This window comes from Procambarus clarkii, chromosome 67 (genome assembly GCF_040958095.1).
Source record: "Procambarus clarkii isolate CNS0578487 chromosome 67, FALCON_Pclarkii_2.0, whole genome shotgun sequence".
NCBI lineage: Eukaryota > Metazoa > Arthropoda > Malacostraca > Decapoda > Cambaridae > Procambarus > Procambarus clarkii.
The window spans coordinates 15586528-15609093 of NC_091216.1; the positions used below are offsets into that span (position 1 = coordinate 15586528).

General features: G+C 41.4%; 1 protein-coding gene across 2 annotated transcripts in view; it reads left to right on the forward strand.

The window, feature by feature from the left end:
• The window catches only part of Nmt (N-myristoyl transferase), a 160447-nt gene that overhangs the window by 53133 nt on the left and 84748 nt on the right, over window positions 1-22566 (forward strand). The window contains exon 1 of one of the 2 annotated variants that reach the window (XM_069310357.1): window positions 14215-14370. The exons of the other annotated variant lie outside the window; for it this stretch is intronic. Coding sequence (XP_069166458.1) covers window positions 14280-14370 — 91 coding nt within the window. The 5' untranslated portion in view covers window positions 14215-14279. Of the gene's footprint in view, window positions 1-14214; window positions 14371-22566 lie in introns of those variants that run through there. 2 annotated transcript variants of the gene reach the window in all.

Genomic DNA, 22566 nt, shown 5'->3' on the forward strand with positions numbered 1-22566 from the left:
GCCCGGCGAAAGTGTTAATATCTGGATAAATATCTCTCAATATTTCCAGTATTTTAGGCACTATGATTAGACACTGGAGAACTGTTAATGGACACAGCTTAACTGACAATGTCTCTTCAACGCAGGCTAAACTCCAAGCTGTATTAGCACGATTGCAGGAATTAGTCAAATGTGGTAAAAATGCTTTTTTTTATAGACAACGGAGGAGCGTTGGAGTCTTTACCCCTTAACACTTTCCCCCCAGGCGTGCGCTCCGCACGTATACACGAACTACTCCTGGCGGTGCGGGCGAGTGCTTGGCGACACTAAATGTGTATACAGTGCTCGTTTCAGTTTTTTCACCTTAATTCTTGTGCTACGTTGTTCGTTTTGGTATTGTGTTCACAATAGAATTCCCTACAGGTGTATATGCATATAAGGTCTAAAAGCCAAGCGTGACTCCCCACAGCAAAGTCTAACGTCAGCAAAAGTTACCCGTGAGTGCACAAATTCAGTAAAATGTGTATTCTTGTTCAGTTTTCTTATCTTAATTCTCGTGCTACGTGACCCGTTTTGGTATCATTGTGCTCACAATTAAATTCCCTACATGTGTTGTATATGCATATATTGTCCAAAAGCCAAGCGTGATTCCCGTTTGCAAAGCCTAAAGTTACCCGTGAACGAGCACCAAATTTGCACATCGCAGCCAAATGTGTACACTCGTTCAGTTTGATAACATAAATTTTCGTGTTACGTCTTTCATTTTGGTATCAAATTGTTTGCAATAAAAAGGCGTGTATTTTAAAACTAGACTCATAATAGAGCAATAAATGGAATTTTAACATATTTTAATTTTGGACGCTCATCATCACAAAATTATTTATATCTTTCCAGTGTTCTGACATAAATTTTCATGTTACATCTTTCATTTTGGTATCAAATTGTTCGCAATATAAAGGTGCGCCTCAATTATTCATTTACAGGAACTAGTCTGATAATAATAATAATAGCACAATAAATGGAATTTTAACAAATATTTTGAAATTTTGACCAAAAACGTATTTATAATCTTTCAAGTGTTCTGACATCAAGTTTCGTGTTACATCTTTCATTTTGGTATCAAATTGTGCGCGCTCTGAAGGCGCTCATTTTGAAACTATCCCGAAGTTGATCGGATAATTAATGAATTTTATACAAATATTTTTTCGAAGAGTGCAATAGTGTTAAACTGTGCAGGACATACATGTATGTCGTGCCTAGGAGCTCAGTTCCTCAGACTTTCTCAAACTCTTTAAATTTTTTTGTGCATAATCTACTAACAAATGCTCCAACTTTATCTAAATGATCACCAACGTAACTTGAAAAACATGAAAATAAAAAATAATTATAAAATTGAATATTGATAACATCAGACTTGAAATCAGCTGCAAAAATATAAACTATCACCAGTTGTTCATTTGGTGTTATTATGCTATGCATATGATCTTCATTTTTTAGATTTAGAATATAGGTTTTTTAGTATAGTTTACAGGAGGTACCTCAATTTACGAATTTAATCCGTTCCTGGAGGCTGTTCTTAACCCGAAAATTCGTAAATCGAAGCGAATTTCCTCATAAGAGATAATGGGAAATGAAGTAATCCGTTCCTGACTCCCCAAAAAATAAACTTTAAAGTAAATTGTATACCTAATTCACCCAAATCTTCCACTACAAAAGGATGTACAAGTTATAACTTACCTTTACTGATGACTCCTGTTGGCGTATGGAAGACGGTGAGGAGGAGAGGTGTTACTGTTTGGAAGGAGAGTCCCCTTCCATTATAACATCAAGCAGTGATGGGTTCTCTGGGATACACACACACTGACACGTTTTGCCTGCATACCACTAGGACCTGCTTCTGGCTCACTGCTTGATTTTCTCACTAGAAATCATTCCATTGAAGATTGCTTTTCCCTTTTTTGTAACACTTGTCTGTAGTGAGACATCACATTGTCATTAATAAGATCAATGCAATGGCCTGCTACAGCTTTATCTTGTAATAAACTAGGTTGTTGTAAGAAATTATGCAGTATAGATTCTCATAGACATGGGGACCGCGTGGTCTTAAAGTTTGGAGTGAGAGGGGTAGTCTACCTGACTGGAGAGAAAGGTCATCCCTCCAGGGATTAAGGGATTAGCGTTTAAGATTACAAGATGGCTGGTTCTCTGTATTAATGCAACATATAATGAATATTTCGACAAAATACAGTAAATACAGTAATAACTAATTTGATTTATGTATGTTAAGTTACATGTATGTAAAGGTTGAGATCAGGGGTGTATACCATCAAAGAGAGTGACGTCATATAAAGTACTAGGGAACTAGGTTGCTCGGCGTAAGAATCTTGACCATCCTGAGTCAAGGGGTCACCAAAACCTTCCACATGATTTAATTCACAAAGTTCTAATTCAGAGCACTAGCCAATATTGTACAGTAATTGGAAATCCTTGCCCTAAGATGCCGGTACAATTACCATCAGTCTAATAAGAGTTTATCCATCTGGGTTGTTCAGTAAATTTAAGATTAGTTTGTTAAATTAAACCTTGCTTGGTAAATTGATAAACCTGGCAGAGTAATATTCACTAGCCTCAATCTTGAGTAGTGGAGGCTACAGTTAGTGTGGTTTTGGGCAGCAGCTGAAGAGGTCAACCATTCTCACCTCCTGAGACCAGAACTCCAGCGGCTGGTCTCTTAGATTAAGGTAAAAGTTGCTGAGAGTTTTTGGTACGGAGAAGTAATCTCATGTCTGCCTCTATAGGTCATGTAGGACGTGTTAACTTAGGGAGTGATTTTTATTAATTACTTTGATAGCTTTGCATAATAAATTGTTTATCAAGAACCTTGTATTTCCTGAGTTTAACCCAATTGATACTATATGATTGTGTTTGCCGTGGTCTCTACAGGTCCGGGTTATTGGAATGAATCCGTATTAATACTGCAAGCAAGTCATGCTATCTTGACTCCCAAATATATCCTGTTGGTTTGTTTGAGTAACCCACACTTAATGTAAGTTGTTCCCCCCTTTTCCAAGTAATTTGGGGATTAAGCCCCAAGGGTTTAATGATTGATTAATTGGCCCAAACCACGATTAAATAGTTTTTCATTTTAAATGGTTTGGTGGTGGCAGTGATTAAGATCCTTTGAGTTTGCTAGAAAGCCTAGGGTCGACGTCACGTGGCTGTAGAATTTTAGACGATCGAACGGCTAAGACCACGTGGTGTGGGACTCATCTGAGTTAGCGCTGGGGTTCTTGGAATTAAGTTTAAATACGGTAAGGGTAAAGGACAAGAGAGCGCCAAAACTGTCCCGTGTTACAATCTGGGTGATTTTTTTTAGCAAAACTTTGCAGTTCTTCCCATACTGCACACATTTTCTTAATTAATGAGGACGGGACATCCTCTACAGCCTCTTGAAGATTTGTTGTACTGCCTCGCTAGTTCAACAACACATGTACCATTTTATGTTTACGATTGATCTCTTTGTTTTTCCTCTATGGTCATTCTTACATGTGTTTTCTTGCCTTGAACCTTGTCACTGGCTTTCTTAGGACCCATGGCGAGATATATAATAACAACTTTTATGTTCAAATACCCAAAAATAAAAAAAAAATAAAAACTGTAACTCTTTGCAAAGAATTCAGGCAGGATAGTCTTAGGCTGGAGGCACTGGGAAACTGAGGTGCGATCGCCCTGCCACCACGCTAAGTCGGCCTACGCATATAACAAACTTGTATCCTGAGGTAAAGTTCGTAACCCGATTAAAATTTTCAGAAGAAATCGGGCTCGTAACATGAAAAGTTCGTAAAGAGGGGCATTCGTAAACCGAGGTACCACTGTACTATAAAAAAAAAATCCATATATATATGGCATTTGAAATGTGTGCCAAATTTAGACAAAAAATGTATAACTCGAAATATTTAGGGTTTATGAAAAATCCATTCTGAAGGGATTGTGGAACAGACAGCTGAGCACACAATGTTAAAATGGTAAGAATCGGTCAGAAACTGGAATTTTAGAAACTGAAAAGTTGAAACTCTAGTTTTAGAGATAATTGAAGTTATCAACAATGAATAAAGGTAGTTCTAATTCATTAATTTACTTGTATGTTTTAATAAACATTGTTTTTTAATCGTACCCGAATACTGTATGTTAAAGTTGTAGGTCAATGTGTGTTAAATGAAGACAAGAAAAAGATCCCCCCCCCCAAAAAAAAAATAGGGATAATTATAATGATTGATGATGATTTAAGGGATATATTTAGGGTGTACTTTATATAAGTGAAATAGCCCTAATCTGGTCCCTAATCATCAGAACAACCTAAAGAGACAAAGAAAATAAAGTTTGAAATCTGTGAAAAAATCGGCCCCAAAAAATTTCAAGAGTCCCAAGTTCTGCAAGTTGTGACTGATTTATTTGTTGATCAATTTATTTGTATCTTCACAAAGTTAGGGACAGGTACGCACTCTCCACATGTACAGGTTACAACAAAATCAGATAAAAACCAAAGAGGGAAAAAATTCCCTGAAAATTTTTTTTGGGGACATTGGTGAATGTAACGGATATTAACATTGGCCAGTGTATTTATGTGATATATATAACAAAACTGAGCCTAATAACATACTTTTTCATTATTATTTGTGTTATTATATATTACTCGGCAGTGCTATAAAGGCACCAGCTGCATATCCACTTTATGGACACTTCTTACTACTATTCTTCTTTGAGCATCGAACTGGTGCTTGCATCTTTTTGTTACTGCAATATCCCTCAGTTCCAGTTAATAGGAACTATTTTCCTTAAAAAAAATCGTCTCAAAATTAATTTCTGAAAATACTTTGATGAAAGTTTCACGATGCTGAAGCCAATAAGTTTGAGATTTGTTTAACTTTTTTAATAAAGTAATTTTTACATAATCCAAACATTTTTGGCTTCCCGGCCCTTATGCTGTAGCAGTTTAACCCTTTAACTGGGCAATGTGCCTGCAGGCTCACTTCTGGGGTGCGCTTCGCGCCTACAGGTATTTGTATTTTTCACGTTCCATTCAAAACTCCCACGGCTACATGAGGTTCACATCGGCTTCCTCAGGGCTCTTGTAAACAGACACCATCTTTTAACAAAATTGTGGGCCACATTCTTGGGTGAGAGAGCCTCAGTAGTGAGTGAGCAACCAAGGCTGGCGCTCGCAACATGAGCGCACAGCGCTGCTGTTCAGCGTGTGACCACAGCATTGCCTAATAATGTCAAAATATATATATAACCTGTATTATTTAGCCATGATAGTATTATAGAAGAGCCTGAGTGTGATAATGACTGGGTACAATGTTCGAATATCAGTGATTCAATGCTGTTCACAATGTTAACAGCGCTAGCCACAGCACCACAGCATTATTTCGTCAACATAGCAACAATACCTTAATTATTCATCACCGTGGTCAGCAACAATACCTTAATTATTCATCACCTGTGTTCAAGTACATGTCACGAGACAGGTTTCTGATACTACTACGGTACCTACACCTTGAAAATTTTGATATTACAAATGATCGACTTTGGAGAGTGCAAAAAGTGTTCAGTGATATCAGAGGGAAATTTCGTGATTACTTTGTACCTAGACAGAATGTTGTTATTGATGGCTCCCTAGTTCTTTTAGGGGAGGGGGGAGCTGCGCAGACAGCGGCGCGGCGGTGTGTGACGTCACACTAATTTGCTTGTTTTCGGTTGGGGAGTTCTATCTACTAGTTCGGTTTTTGGTAGCAATTTTAACCAGAATAGGGGTTTGTTTTGAGGCGCTTACCTTTCTGGGTGCCTGTTCCGGTCGATGGCAGACATAGAATGCTTCCAACCACACGGGGGCTTCTATAGGCCATTGCTCCCCTTGCCTCTCTGAGGGGGCCCGGTTCTGGCCGTGGTCCCCGGTAGGCCTAAGAACTCCATACACATGACTGATGCCAAAGTCTGACATTAGCATATCACCCTGGGATAGCTCCGGGGAGCCTCCGGGACTCACCCAGAAAATGGCGTTTCATTACATTCAACGCTGTTTTTTTTTGTGTTTTTGATATTCAGCCTCTGAACTGAGGATAATAGCCGGCGTGGAGGTCTGGGACCCCTCCGTCCTCCTCCCGGGGGAGTGGGGAGGGTTGCACAGACGGATGCATGGCGATTGTGGCGACGTCATGTTTGTTTCCTTCTTTTTGATTGGGGAGTTCTGTATGCTAGTTCGGCTTTCAGTTTGCAATTTTTGACCAGCAGTAGTTTGTTTTGAAATTCCTACCTTTCTGGGTGCTTGGCCTGGTAGATGGCAGACAAAGACTGCGTCCAATTACACAGGGGTGTCTTTAGGCCATTGCTCCTCGGGCCTCTTCTTGAGGGGGCCAGGTTCTGGCTCTAGTCCCCAGTAGACCTAAAACTCCACTGATTGACTGTTGCCATGGTCTAATCTCCGGGTCTAACCCAGAAAATGGCGTTTCATTACATTCATCGCTGGTTGTTTAATGTCACTTATTGTACTTTTGCCGATGTTAAACTGCTGCTGCTCATGCATGAGAACATTCTTTATCAAGTTTTTTAACCCTTAAACTGCACAAAATGTCATATGATGTGAGATATTGAATTCAGTTTTTTAAATTTTTTGAAACTATCAAATGTTTTGTGCATGATCTACTAGGCAAATGCTCCAACTTTGTCTAAATGATACCAGTGTAACTTGAAAAACAAGAAAATAAAAGATATTTATAAAATTGAATATTGCAAACTTAAGGTTTTGAAATCGGCTGCAAAAATATAAAAGTATCACCAACTGTTCATTTGGTGTTGTTATGCTCTCAGAATAGCATATGATCTTCATTTTCATATATTTAGAATATAGGTTTTCAGTATAGTTTACTGTAAAAAAAAGAAATTGTCAATATGGCATTTCAAATACGCTCAAATTTATTCAACAAAAATGTATAACTCCAAACATTTAGAATTTATAAAAATCAATTCTATAGGGATTGTAGAACAGACAGCTGTGCACACATGTAAAAATGGTGAGAATCGGTCAGAAACTAGATTTTTGGATACTGAAGTAAGTTGAAATTCTAGTTGGATATAATTGAAGTTGAAGTTATCAACAATGAATAAGGCAGTTCAAATTCATGAATTTATATGTATGTTGTAATAAACATTGTTTGGCATTCGTACTCAAGTATGTGAAAGTTGTAGGTCAATGTGTGTAGAAATGAAGTCAAGAAAAAATACCCCCCCTCCCTAAAAATAGACAAAATATAGGGATAATTATAATGATTTAGAGAATATATTTAGGGTACACTTTATATAAGTAAAAAAAAAGTCCTTATCTGGTCCCCTAATCATCAAAGCAACATAAAGCGACAAGGAAAATAGTTTGATATCTGTGAAAAAATCAGCCCCCCAAAAATCGATGTCCCCAAGTTGTGCTTCACATAGGTAGGGACGAGTATGCATTCTCCAGGATGTAAAGGTTAAAACAAATTCAAATAATAAACAAAGGAGGAAAAACTAAAAACCTAAAAAAAAAAAAAATCCCCTAACAAAATATTTGTTGGACATTGTTGAATGTAACTGATAATAACATTGGGCAATGTATTTATATGATGTATAACAAACTGGAGCATAATAACATAATTACTCATTATTGTTTGTGGTATGTATTACTTACCAATGCTCTAGAGGTACCAGCTGTATCCAATTTGTGGACACTTCTTACTACTATTCTTCTTCTTTGTGCGTCGGGCTTGCATCTCTTTATTATTGCATTATCTATCAGTTCCAGTTAATAGGAGCTGTTCTCTTATCAACAAAATGTTCTATTTTTTTAAATATTAGTCTAAAATCAACCTCTGAAAATATTTTGATGAAAGTTTCATGAAGCTGAAGCCAATAAATTGGAGATTTGTTTAACATTTTTAAGTAATTTTTACATAATTCAAATATTTTTCGAATTATACCCCGTTCAATGTCACACATCATACGTTTTGTGCAGTTTAAGGGTTAATTAACTCCAGCTTTTGTGCAACAGTCAGGCGCTTCCTCTGGATAACTTTTGGCATTTCGTAAATTAAAATGAAGATCACAATTAGCTAATGTCCTTCAAAATGGAAGCTAGCCGCGCGAGTTCACAGTAAACAATGCGGCCACATGGCCCGGCACAGTACATTCTGTGGGAAAAAAATACCTAGTGCCATACTATAAAATGTATTAAATAATAAATCAATGAATTTTGCTTAATAACAATTGTTTCAAAATATTTTATTAATAATAATTAAGAATTTTCTTCATTAAACTGAATCATTTTAAAAAAAAGTTAAGATTTAATTTGAGACTGGACGATTGAGGTCGGTGGCCATGTGAGGGCCTGTTGATACCAAAACAAACCCAACACCGGCCTATGGTTATATTGACCGCCAGACCGGTAAATGAGGCTCCAGATAATGGTCTCCCAAACCGGTCGTTATTACCAGCAGATTGGTATAAAAGAGGCCGTTAAATTGAGTAGATACACTTATGCATATCCTGAAGGAGGCAGTGTGTCTGTTCTTTACTTCTTGCCTCGTGTGCCTTCAAGATTGGGCTCGCTCTCTCTTATTTTTTCATCGCTGTTTTGTCTGTTGCTGTTTGCAGTCTGCTGTCTCAGAGTTTTTGCAGGCAGCTTCGTCTTGTTGTTGTCCTATGTCAGACTTATTGGTTCTCCAGGGTAGCCATTCTCCGTCTTCTTGGAAGGGTCATGCCAGGGGTCAGGGTTCTGCTGGTCGAGTTGGGCAAGGCTTCTGAGCCGACATTGCCTTCGGAGCCGGCGTCGTTTAGTCGGCGTGATGATCTCTGTTCGGCGGCGGGCGTCTTGTAAGGGGCGTTGGACCTTTTGCGGATCACCCCATTGACGGAGCGATGAGGGAAGGTTCGCTCTGTTTGCTCGCGTTTGGTATCTCAATTTGTGGACATTTTGGTCATGTCATCTGGCCTGTGGTGGCATTGGGCAGCTTCTTCCTCTTCTGGGGGTTTGGGGCTTGCGGGGTAGGCTACTTTCCTTGCGCTCGTCAGGTCATCTCGGAGTAGGTGTGCTTGGGCGTGGTCAAAATGACCCCGTCTCTCAAGTGGGTTTCCCGGCTGTTTCCAGTGCTGAAACGGGACTGTGCGGATTTGAGGTTTATTCTGGACTTGCACATGAACTGTGTGGTCGGGCACAAAGTGGAGCAGACTGTGGGTGAAGAGGCATGGGTGAGTAGCTAGGCCTACCCTTTGTGACACCCACATGTTCATGGTCGTCTCCAAATCTTCTGGCTGTGTGTAGACTCTGACTATGTCAGTCATCAATATCAGGGTTATCACCCTCCTAGAACAATTCCTGATTAATTTCATCTTCAGTCAACGATTGAGTTGCACGCTGTGCTGAATGCGGTTGGCCGCTGGTACTTGGTGCACTCTCCATGGTGTCTCGGGTATAATGGAATTTTTCCAAAATGGCATTTTTTTACTGTCGGCTGTGGCTAGGCTATAGCTGCCTCTGTCCCTCACAGGGCATTTAAAATTGTTGTGCGCGAGACCCTAATACGTACGTGTATGTATTGTGCTATTCTGTGATAGTTACTCCCTACTTACATGTGTGTGTATGTGTAATTACCTAAGTGTAGTTACAGGATGAGAGCTACGCTCATGGTGTCCCGTCTTCCCAGCACTCTTTGTCATATAACGCTTTGAAACTACTGATGGTCTTGGCCTCCACCACCTTCTCACTTAACTTGTTTCAACCGTCTACCACTCTGTTTGCGAAAGTGAATTTTCTTATTTCTTCGGCATCTGTGTTTAGCTAGTTAAAATCTATGACCTCTTGTTCTTAAAGTTCCAGGTCTCGGGAAATCTTCCCTATCGATTTTATCAATTCCTGTTACTATTTTGTATGTAGTGATCGTATCACCTCCTTTTCTTCTGTCTTCCAGTTTTGGCATATTTAACCCTCAAACCGCGCATATCATATATAAATGATATCAGTGACAAAACCGAAACCGCGCACATCATTTATATATGATTTCGTGTCTAGCGCTATAATTTAAACGCCCCGCCTGGGATAGGGGCAGCTATAGTACAGCCACGACCATTAGTTGCCAGATGCCACCTAGAAAAAAAATCCAGGCCAACATTCTTGGGTATTACAGCGTCAGTATTGAGCAAGCCACCAAGGCTGGCGCACGCAGCACGAGCTCACAGCACCGCTGTTCAGCTTGTGACCACAGCATTGCCTACAAATACCATAATATAAATGATACTGCTATTATTTAGCAGTGATAGTATTACTGAAGCCCCCTGACTGTGATAAAACTGACCAGGATACTGATAATAGCAGGATTGTGGTGATATTTAGCGCTGTGCTCCATGGAGGGAGGAGTAAGGCTGTGGAGGGAGGGTTGTGGCGTCATCTTCTGACTGTGTGTGGCCACCATTTATTGACTGCACTCACCATACCAGCTTAGTGGTTCGCTATGGTGAACACAAATGTAGATACTTATATATAACGTATGTATAGAGTGTGATAACAGCGAGAGGAGTAGGTTGGGAACCGCCATTTTGGTGAGGGAGGAGCGTCGTCTGCACGACTTGGCATGGTGTTTACTGGTGGCCACTATGGTCTTTGGGCACCATACCAGCTTATTTGTTCAGGTATGATGAATAAAACAGGTAGATACTTATATATAATGTGTGTATATAGCGTAATAACACCACAAACAATATTGTTGGAGGACAAATATTAGTGCGTCTGGCCTTGAGTGCGGCCGCCGATCAGCTGACTGTGTGAGTAGCTACGTCTTATGGCCTTCACTCACCATACAAGCTTAGATGTACAGTTATGGTGAACAAAAACATGTAAATACGTATATATAACACCTGTGTATAGTGAATAAATACAGAAAGAGTATTGTGGGAGGTGAATGAGGGTGAGTGAGGTGGTGTTGAGGGAGGGAGTGGCAGTGAGTGGCTCGCTGGTGTTTGGCGATCACTCCTCGTTGCTTTTTGACTCACAAGGCCAACTTAGTAGTTCGTTATGGTGTACAAAACATGCAAATACTTATATATAACCTGTGTATATAGTGTAACAACAGCAAAACTATTTGTTTATTGCTTTATGAACATAATAATTGAATCACTAATATGCACACCATAATTTTGAGTGCAGCGATGGTTCAAACATTTTATAATATAAATATACCACAATTCACTGTATGGAATAATATTACTGCAAAAAAATTAAGAAAAATCAGAGACATTGAAATAAGTAGGTAATAATATATTTGTGGCAACTGCCGTCTGACAGCTCGGGCGGAGCAGACCTCGTCTGGCGAAGGCTCTGCCAACGCCCCTTTTTTGCCACACTTCCCTACCCTATTTCGGCTAAAATATGCCACCTACGATTTTTTTGTTATTTTTTCCGTGATCAGGGAACAAAAATGAACACTTCTATAAGACGAAAGAATTTTTTGGATTTTTGTTGTTGTTGTTGTGCCTGTGGGTGTGAATTCCATTTGGGCCCCTAGCGGTTTGAGGGTTAATGCCTCTAACCTCTCCTCGTAGCTCTTGCCCTTCAGTTCTGGGAGTCACTTAGTAGCATGTCTTTGCACCTTTTCTTTGTTGATGTGCTTCTTAAGATATGGGCACCACACAACCGCTGCATATTCTAGCTTTGGCCTAACAAAAGTCATGAACAATTTCTTTAGTATATTGCCATCCATGTATTTAAAAGCAATTCTGAAGTTAGAAAGTGTGGCATAAGCTCCTCGCACAACATTCTTTATGATGGCCTCAGGCGATAGTTTTCTATCTAGAACCACCCGGTCGGTCGGCCGAGCCGGTCGGCCGAGCGGACAGCACGCTGGACTTGTGATCCTGTGGTTCTGGGTTCGATCCCAGGCGCCGGTGAGAAACAATGGGCAGAGTGTCTTTCACTCTATGCCCCTGTTACCTAGCAGTAAAATAGGTACTGTACCTGGGTGTTCAGTCAGCTGTCATGGGCTGCTTCCTGGGGATGGAGCCCTGGTCGAGGACCGGGCCGCTGGGACACTAAAAAGCCCGGAAATCATCTCAAGATAAGAAGATGATAATGTCCCATCTGAACCCGCTGGATTCCTTGTACCTCCTTTTATATGACCACTCTGTCTCAGGTCCGGCTTTTTTTGGAGCCGGTGCCAGGATGGTGTCCCTGGACCTGCAGGATGTCTATTGGCATGTTCCTGTTCATCTGGGGTTCAGGGCCTGTTTAAGTTTCATTGTGGGGGCGTCTGGTTGACCACTTTCGTTGCCTTCCTTTTGGCTTGGATCTGGCACCTCACATATTCATGTGTCTTACCCGGGTGTGGTGACCTGTCTGCCTCTGCTAGGGGTTCTGGTTCTGGCCTACCTCAAAGATTGGTTAGTATGGGCTCCCAGTCGGTCCGCTTGTCTGCTCGCCAGGGGGGTGTGGTTCGTTCCCAGCTGGAGGAAGGAAGAAAATCCCATCTGGAGGAAGATGGGACTACACTGGAGGAAGTCCCATCTGGTTCCATGACCCAGCTAGGTTCTGACCTGGCTGGGTCATGTTTGGGGCTCTCGAACTGCTTTTATGTCTCTCCTTCTGGAGGCATTGCTGAGGCTGTGGTCCCGCCTTTGGCTGTTTCTGGGAGGGTCCGCCCGGGTCTTGGGCACCCGCCGGTTGCTCGAGCAGTTGTGTGGGAGATTGAACTTCGCTGTGCTGGTCTACCTACTGGGTTTGGTTTGGCTTCGGTGTGTGTTCTGGCATCCTTCGGGGATGCCCCTTCCACTTCTGAGGCGTTGCTCGGTTCATCCTATGGGGGCTTTGCATCGGTTGTTGCGTCGCTGGATTCCTCTTCAGGGTCTTTGAGTTCAGTGCCTTGGCACTTACCCGAGCCCTCGCTCGATGTGTTCAGACGCGTCGTCTCTTGGCTGGAGCATTGTGAACAGTGCTCACCAGGCCGGCCCAGGGCAATGGTGTCTGTTCTTTATTGAATAAACTTTTGTAAGTGTAAATATAAATAGCCCAAGAGAATGGATGCAGAGTGTATGTTTAGCATATTTAGGGATGTAAACAAATGGGCTGTTTGTTGTCATATGGCATTCTTTCAGCAGTCTTTGCTATTACGTCTCGGGTTGATATTTAGACGTGGGGGGGGGGGGGGGGGTTGGCGATCGAACAGGGTCTTGGCAGTCAGCTAACTTACGAATGTTCACGGTCCTCAACGGCCTTGTGTGGTCTTAAGTCATGTCGAGGCTATTGGTTTCTTCATCTTTATTCCTGTGATGCTTCCTACTCCCTGGTTAGTACACTTTTTCTTCATTCTCAGTAGGTACAGTAGTTAGCTTCAGGGAGCCACAAGGGGCTGCACCCCAGAAAACCAGCATTGAATGTAATGAAAAGTCAATTTCTGGGTGAGCCCCAGTTACTTCCTGACACCCTCCCTGCCCCAGGGCATCGGGTAGTTTTCATCATCATTCGAACAGGTCGTGGGGGAGGTGGGGTAAACTAGCTCATACTTGTTTCATTAATTTTTTGTTGTTTTTACATTGTTGAAGGAGTTCTTTTCGCAGTTTTAAGGCTGCGGTCCTGTTTCTAACCAAGCAGTGGTCTGCTTTGTTTCGCTGACTTTCTGGGTATCTTCCCTTGGTTGTGGCAAATATAAATAAATTTACATTAAATTTTTCATACATGCCACTTCTTCCTGCACCTCTCTGATGGGGCCAGGTTCTGGCTTGTGGTCCTTGGTAGGCCAAATAGAACTCCCTAATTGATGACGCCTGGTAGTCTGGCACAATGTCAGTATAGTAGGTTCAGGGAGCCACTGAGGCTCACCCAGAAATTGTCATTTCATTACATTCAATGCTGGTTTTGAGATATGCCTAGAATATGGATTGTGAATACCTTCCTCAGGTGGCTTGAATTAAGATAGTTATTGCCTAATTTACATTTTTAATGTACAGTAGTATACATTATGAGATGCTGACACAGGAAACAGAATACCCTTTTAGATTTTCCATGTGTGATTGATCCACATCTCAGATCCTGAATCCATAATGTGCCTCTGGAACCCTTTCCACTGCCACCCACAAGATGGATATGGGGTGCATAATAAATGACTAATTCAACTAGTTAACATGTTGTAAAAAAAAAGGTGACCATTACATTTGGCATAATCCTTTTAATGTAATTTTTCACTTCTCAGGCAAGTGGTGTAGGTGTAGGAACTCAGGTCCCTCCGTTGATGCCTGAAGTAGAGAGATACATGCGGAAGATGCAACTGCAGAATCAGCGGGAGTTTCAGTTTTGGAACACTCAACCTGTTCCAAAAATCAGTGAGTAATGGGTTTCAATGGGCTTTGGATATTTGGGGCTAATCTTCAATGCTTAGGGCATTGACTATCATTATGAAGTTATGCAATGTTAATGATAACATCTTCATTCCAGGGCTTTCCAAGTATTTTTGCAACTACCCAATACATTTATATGTTGTACACTTTCGCGCTTTGGTGCCGGATTCCGGTTGTCAACTATTTTTATTACGGTTCCGCTGATGTGACTATCTATTGAGTCACAAGAAAAAATATTTGTATAAATTCCATTTTCGATCCGATTTTGTTGGGGATACTCTTAAAAGTTTGCCATGAAATTCCGGTTCTCCACAATGCCCACATGGCATCTGAGCCTACGCGGTCACGTGGTCAGCCCATTGTTTTGTTGTCACGACAAGTGCCCACACCCACGCTCCCTCTCGCGGCAAACTCGACCTGTTTTTCGCATTTTATTTCCGTTCTCGTGTGATTCTAACCCAATTCAATATGTTGAACATGTATCCTGGACAAGGAATAAGCAGAGGTACTCAAAAAGAGGTAGGAAATCGCAGAAAGAAGACCAGTTAAACTTTCCCATTTTCCCTACTCTGACTGGGAAATGGAATTAGCAAACATGTCCCCTTCCTCTTATAAAACTCAGACATGAATGTAATGAAGTGCCTCCTTCTGGTGGAGTCCTGGTGGCTTCTTGTAGCTATCTCATTGAGATTGCCCCAAACTACCAGTCACATCAGTTGCAAGAGTTCCTTTGGCCTATCAGAAACCAGAGCCAAAATCAGCTCCTTTACATGAAGTGCAAGGAGCAAATGATATTTCACAATTCCACCAGGAAAGCATCCAGAATGTTAGTGGAGTTTGACAGACAACAGCTAGGTTCCCAACACTCAAAACCACTAAAAAGTAAAATAACTTGAAAATAAACAAAATAAAATTTGCTAAAACCCTGAAGTACTGATGCCGTCACCAGGTAACCTGGCGCTCAGATTAGCGTCTAGCCACACATTTAGTTCAGGAGCAGATAAACGGTGCCATGAACCAATGAACATAAAAGGGTGGGAGGGAGACAGGCCTGAATATCCGCCTTTGACATAAGAGAAAATTGCCTCGAGTGCAACGTATTTGCGAACATCATGGGCCTAGGGATAGACTGCAGGCTGGCTATCCTTAATGACACTGTGGGCAACCTGAGAAACACGAGCCTTAGAACAGGGGACCAAGGAGACTAGATCAACCCAAAGAGTTCACCGTGGCTGAGGCGGTGGCCCGTGGGTAGTGACGAGTGCTGCCACCAGACAATAAATGATGCACCCCTGGCAAAATCAACCAAAGGGCCCCTCCAGAAGTCCACTGACTTATTTTCTGGCAGTAAAGAAACTGATCTAGTCATTTTCATTAAGTTAGAATATAGGTTTTTAGTATAGTTTACTGTAAAAAATAGTCAATAGGACATTTGAGATATGCGGCAAATTTAGTAAACAATTTTTTTAACTCCAAATGTATAAAGTTTATGAAAAATCCATTCTGATGGGATTGTTAGAACAGACAGAAGAGCACACAATATGTCAAAATAGTGAGAATCGGTTAAAAACTGGATTTTTAGAAGCCACTCAAAGTTGAAACTCTGGTTTCAGAGATAATTGAAGTTGAAGTTATCAACGTTGAATAAAGGTAATTTTAATTCGTTATGGCCTTCAACTTTCTAATAATGTTTGGCACCTTTGTTTCTTTAGCTTGAACATGCCCTTTTGTTCATAATGCTTCTTGTTTCAGAAATTCCTGTCAATTTGGTCAATTCCTGTTAGTACTTTGTAAGTTGTGATCATATCATATCTCTTTCTTCTGTATAATAATGTGTAATAGCAAAGATGGTAGAGAATATATTAGTTGCACATGGGTGAACCCCCCCCCTTCCTTAACCCTTAAACTGCGCATGGCGTATATATACGCCATGAGTATCATGTCCCACTGTGCGCATGGCATACATATACGCCATTGGTTGCCAGGCCCGATTCAAATGGCCCGCGGCTACACGGGGTTCCCATTAGCTTCCTCAGGGCTCTTGTAAACAGACGCCATTTAAAAAAAAATCGTGGTCAATATTCTCAGGTGTGAGTGGCACAGTACTGTTGGAGCTACCAAGACTGGCGCAATGCAGCATGAGCGAACAGCATTGCTGTTCAGCTTGTGACCACAGCATCGCCGAAAAATGTCAAAATAAATATATAATTGCTATTATTTAGCGATGACAATATTACAGATGACCCATGACTGTGATATAAATAACCAGGGTTGTGATAATAGCAGGATTGTTGTAATAATTAGTGCTGTGGGACGAGTGATGCTGAGAGATGGAGGGAGATAGCATCGTTTACTGACTGTGTGGCCACCTGTTATTGTCTGCATTCACCATACCAGGTCAGTGGTTCTCAATGGTGAACACAAATGTAGATACTTATATATAATGTGTGTATTAGTGTAATAACAGCAAAAGGATTATGCTGGGAGGAGCCACATGGGTGATGGAGGTGACGTCGTCTGCACGATTTGTCTAGCTGTTTAGAGGGTGGCCACTATGCTCTTTGGCACTCTACAAGCTTAGGTGTACAGTTACGGTGCATTCAACATGTAGATACAGTACAATCTCGATTCAACGTATTATATGGGACCAACCCCAGTTCGTTGGAGCGTTGGATTCGTTGCAAGAGGTGACCTTCAGGAGGCATTTGCGTCAGTGTCTTTTTTTTCTTGTACACATAAAAATGCATTATCATATTACATACTGTACCTATATTTTACTACTCTGCTAAAAAATACTGTAATTCATTTATTTACCTTATTGTTGGAGTCATGTCTATCTTGAAGTTTCGTGAAGTTGTGAATGCTCTACAGTAAATACGTACTGCAGTGCATTATGCCGTTAGCACTGTGATTAAAAGTAGTTATGCTGTATATTGAGTACTACAATACAGTTCATGAAAACTATTGTACACTAGAATTATTGCAACTTTAATTTTAACACTATGTACACAGTTAACACTTGCTCTAACTGTTCACTTAACACACGATGTTTTTAGATGTTTGCATCAGCTTTGCTGGTGCTCGCTGCTGCTGTGTTGGCTTCAGCTGCTTCTGTGCTGATGCTGGGTACAGCTGTGCTGGTGCTGGGAACGGCTGTGCTGGTGCTGGGTACGGCTGTGCTGGTGCTGGGTACGGCTGTGCTGGTGCTGGGTACAGCTGTGCTGGTGCTGGATATGGCTATGCTGGTGCTGGGTACGGCTGTGCTGGTGCTGGGTACGGCTGTGCTGGTGCTGGGTACAGCTGTGCTGGTGCTGGGTACAGCTGTGCTGGTGCTGGGTACGGCTGTGCTGGTGCTGGGTACGGCTGTGCTGGTGCTGGGTACGGCTGTGCTGGTGCTGGGTACGGCTGTGCTGGTGCTGGGTACGGCTGTGCTGGTGCTGGGTACAGCTGTGCTGGTGCTGGGTATGGCTATGCTGGTGCTGGGTATGGCTATGCTGGTGCTGGGTATGGCTATGCTGGTGCTGGGTACGGCTGTGCTGGTGCTGGGTACAGCTGTGCTGGTGCTGGGTATGGCTATGCTGGTGCTGGGTATGGCTATGCTGGTGCTGGGTATGGCTATGCTGGTGCTGGGTATGGCTATGCTGGTGCTGGGTATGGCTATGCTGGTGCTGGGTATGGCTATGCTGGTGCTGGGTACGGCTGTGCTGGTGCTGGGTACAGCTGTGCTGGTGCTGGGTACAGCTGTGCTGGTGCTGGGTACGGCTGTGCTGGTGCTGGGTACAGCTGTGCTGGTGCTGGGTACGGCTGTGCTGGTGCTGGGTACGGCTGTGCTGGTGCTGGGTACAGCTGTGCTGGTGCTGGGTACAGCTGTGCTGGTGCTGGGTACAGCTGTGCTGGTGCTGGGTACAGCTGTGCTGGTGCTGGGTACAGCTGTGCTGGTGCTGGGTACGGCTGTGCTGGTGCTGGGTACGGCTGTGCTGGTTGATTTTCTGCTAGTTCGTGAAAAATATTGACTCATTTTCGTTTGTTTCCTTCTTTTTGTCATGTCCTTGAGACAAATATCTTTCATTATCCTTAGGTGTTGATAAAAGCCTGGTAGCTCTGGATTGTCAGTTTGTGAAACAATATCAAGGAGTTTTTCAACATGGAACAATGCGTCAGCACACGTAGCAGATTGTAAACTGCTATCATTCTCATCCTCGTCTTCTCTCCGTCGTCGTCAACAGTGCCAGTAACATTTTGTATAATCTCATCATCTGTTAAATGACCAATGGGTGGATCGACTGCATCAATATCTAACCATTCCTCCACATCGTTCAGCGTCAACTCCGTCTCACCAGCGGCATGCAGTTATTGATAAATATCATTTGAAAATCCTTCAAAATCCATTTCTTCCTCAGTCACTTCATCAGCATGATCAAGCAACAGGAGTTTTTTCCAACAATTTCTTAATGTTGACTCTTTAATTTCATCCCAAACTTTAGCCCAGTTGTAAATGGCTTCCTCAATTGAGTTTTTTTTGTAACGTTCCAGTGTTGCTTGACCTCTCGAATCAGTTCCTTGTCTTTTGCCTTTATTTGACTCAAACACCACCTTGATTTTTTTATTCATTGCTAGTTTGTAGAGCCTTTTCATTGCATATATAACACCCATATCCATTGGTTGGATCAGAGAGGTGGTATTTGGAGGCAAGGCCATACATTTGATGCGTCCATCATGTGACGCTAATGTGTCGAGCCCTACATGAGCTGGGGCATTGTCAACCAAGAGCCTTGTCAGCCTTGATATCATTCCGTCTCACTCTACACTTCTTTATCTGAAAATCTAATACTTCTTTGCAAAAATGATTTTTGAACCAGTCTACAAAAATATCTCCAGTAAACCAAGCTGTTTTAGAGCTGTAGTAGACCACAGGTAGCTTGTTCATTAAAATTTTCAAAGCACGTGGGTTTTTTGACTTCCCTACAATGGCGGACTTTGTTCTGTGACTTCCGTCTGCATTTGCACACAGCATGGCAGAAACTTTTTCTTTGTTTACCTTACGGTCAGGAACACACTCATCTAGCCTAGATGCCAAAGTGTTGCTCTACAAGCATTTCCAATTAAAGCCTGTTTCATCGGCATTGTATACCTGAAAACGTCTTAGATCATTTGTTATTATGCAATCTTTTAATATACGCTTAAATGGCTTGACAGAATCCTTATCTGCACATAATGATTCTCCACAAACATTCCTGTTCTTAATATTATGCCCATTCTTAAACTTTTGCAACCATCCTTCACTTGCTCGAAAATCTGGAATGTTCATCTTCTGTGCAAATTTATCGGCTGCTGTCTTAATGGCGTCGCCGCCAAGTGGCATCCCCACAGAGCGCTCCTGGTTAAACCATTTGTACACAGCTTTGTCCAAATTTGTATTTGTTGAAACTTTTGATGTTTTCCTTTTATTTAATGCACCACTATCACTCGAAGCAAGGAACTTCCTAATATCATCTTTCTGTCTCTTGATATCACACACCGTACTTCTCCTAACATTAAATTCTTCTGCCAGCCTAGTAACAGAGTATCCACGTTCATGTTTCTCTATCATGTCTAATTTCTGCTCAATGGATAAAAAACTTCCTCTTCCTTTTTGTAGATACAGCATGATTAGCAAGCCCTTGAGACATCTTGTTGTATAATAATACAGCTGAAGTCAAAAAATGGTAAATTCCACGATTATTCTTTCACCGGTGGACAAACACGTCACTCGCACACAGACAAAGATAACGGCACTGGGTGCCTACTGTATGAACGCAGACTAGGTCTATACACCCTCCAGTAGGCTGGTGTTTAAGCCAGATCCAATAACATGAATTTCTCTCAAATATTGGATTTACATCAAATTATATATTTTTAGATTATATATTTAGTTTAGTAACATTATTAAGATAATAAGAGATATGAAAAACTTATTTTAGAACTGATTTATTAATTTTATGATTTCGAAGTCGTAGTCACTGAACTGTGGCTACAAAATCAAACGAGAAACGCATGGTGCTGTGTGTACAAGGATTAAACCCGTCCCCTTGCGCTGGAGTAGTTGTTCCAATAACATAAATAATTTCTCAAATAGCAGATGTCTATCATATTACAGTATATTTTCGGTTTTATTTAGTTTAGTTTAATTGGGATAATAAAAAGCTATTAAAACACTGGTTTTAGAAATGATTTATTAATCTGAAACTTTCAAAGTCATGGGTCACTGAACTATAACAACACAGACGAAGGAAAACCAAGTGAGGTGTTCAGTACAGCATTCCCTTATGTCTACCCTCACTCACCTTGTTTCATCACAGAAAATGTCTATAAGGAGATTAAAGAGATTTTACAACATGTAGCCAGCTAATCACGCTTCAGCCTTTAAATTAATTTACAAAGATACGTCTGCCACAAATCAGTGAACGAAAATTATGGAAACTGTCGTTCATTTGTGTGGACCACTCTGGCTGGTATCTGGTTCATATGGTTGACTTGTGTGGACCATTCTGGCTGGTGTTTGGTTCATATGGTTCACTTGTTGTGTGGTCCACTTAATTGTGTGATCCAACTTGTCTTATGAAGGAATTATTAATTGTAAACTGTGATAGAATGAGACAGTTTTCCACAACTCTGTGAACTCTGTCCCAACATTGTAAGCTTGTGGACCATTTGTGCGGTCCACTTGTGTGATCGAACTTTTCATATGGGGGAACTATTAATTGTAATCTGTGATAGAATGAGAGTTTTCCACCACTGTGAACTCTATCTGGACGTTGTAAGCAAATCCGAACATCCCTCGCTTCGGCGAACCATTGTTCGTCGAATCGGGTGAGTAAATCCGGCCTGAAAAATGTGCGAACTAGCCGGAGATTCGTTGAAACGGGGTACGTTGAATCGAGGTTGTACTGTACTTATATATAATATGTGTGCATATAGGATAATAACACTGCAAACAGTATTGTTGGGGGAGAAAGTTTAGTGCATGCGACCTTGAATGAGTGAGGGAGCCGCCAGCTGACTGTGTATAGCGACGACTCCTAGTGCCTGAACTAACTATATCAGCTTAGCTGTACAGTTGTGGTGAACAAAATATATACATATTCATATATAACGTCTGCATATAGTGTAATAACACCACAAACGGTATTGTTGGGGGAGAAAGTTTAGTGCATGTGACATTGAATGAGTGAGGGACCCGCCAGCTGTGTTTGTAGCGACGACTCTTAGTGCCTGAACTAACTATATCAGCTTAGTTGTACAGTTGTGGTGAACAAAACATGTTGATTCTTATATATAACGTCTGTACATTTTGAATAAAACATAAAACAGGATGGTGGGAGGAAAAAGTGGGCAAGTGAGGCGTTGTTGAGGGAGTGGCAGCGAGTGGCTGGCTGGTGTGAGGCGGTCTCTCCTCCTTGCTTTTCGACTCTCAATACCAACTTAGTGGTTCGTTATGATGAACAAAACATGCAGATACTTATATATAACCTGTGTATAGTGTGTAATAGCAGCAAAACTATTTGTTTATTGTTTTATAAACATAATAATTGAATCACTAATATGCACATCATACTTTTGAGTATAGCGATTATTCACCACTTTTATTATATAAATATATTACAATACACACTATTGAATAATATTACTGCAAAAAAACTAAGAAAAACTCAGAGACAGAAATAATTAAGTGATATCTTTGTGGCAACTCCCATCTGTCAGCGCGGGTGACGCTGACCGGCTCTGACGACCGCTCTGTCAACGCCCATTTTTTGCCAGACTTCCTCGGTCAATTGCGCCCAAAATGTGTCGCCTACGATTTTTTTTTTTTCCCCGTGCTCGGGGAACACACATTAACCCTTACACTGCTCAGGGGTCCTGGGGACATTTACACCCCTGTGCGCAAGAAAAAAAAAATCAAATTTTTTTTTTCGTCTTCTGAACATATTAATTTGTGTCCCCTGAGCACGGAAAAAAAAAAAAAAAATCGTAGGCGACATATTTTGGGCGCAATTGACCGAGGAAGTCTGGCAAAAAAGTGGGCGTTGACAGAGCGGTCGTCAGACCCGGTCAGCGTCCCCCGCGGTGACAGATGGGAGTTGCCACAAAGATATTATTACCTAATTGTTTGAATGTCTCCGATTGATTTTTTCTTAGTTTTTT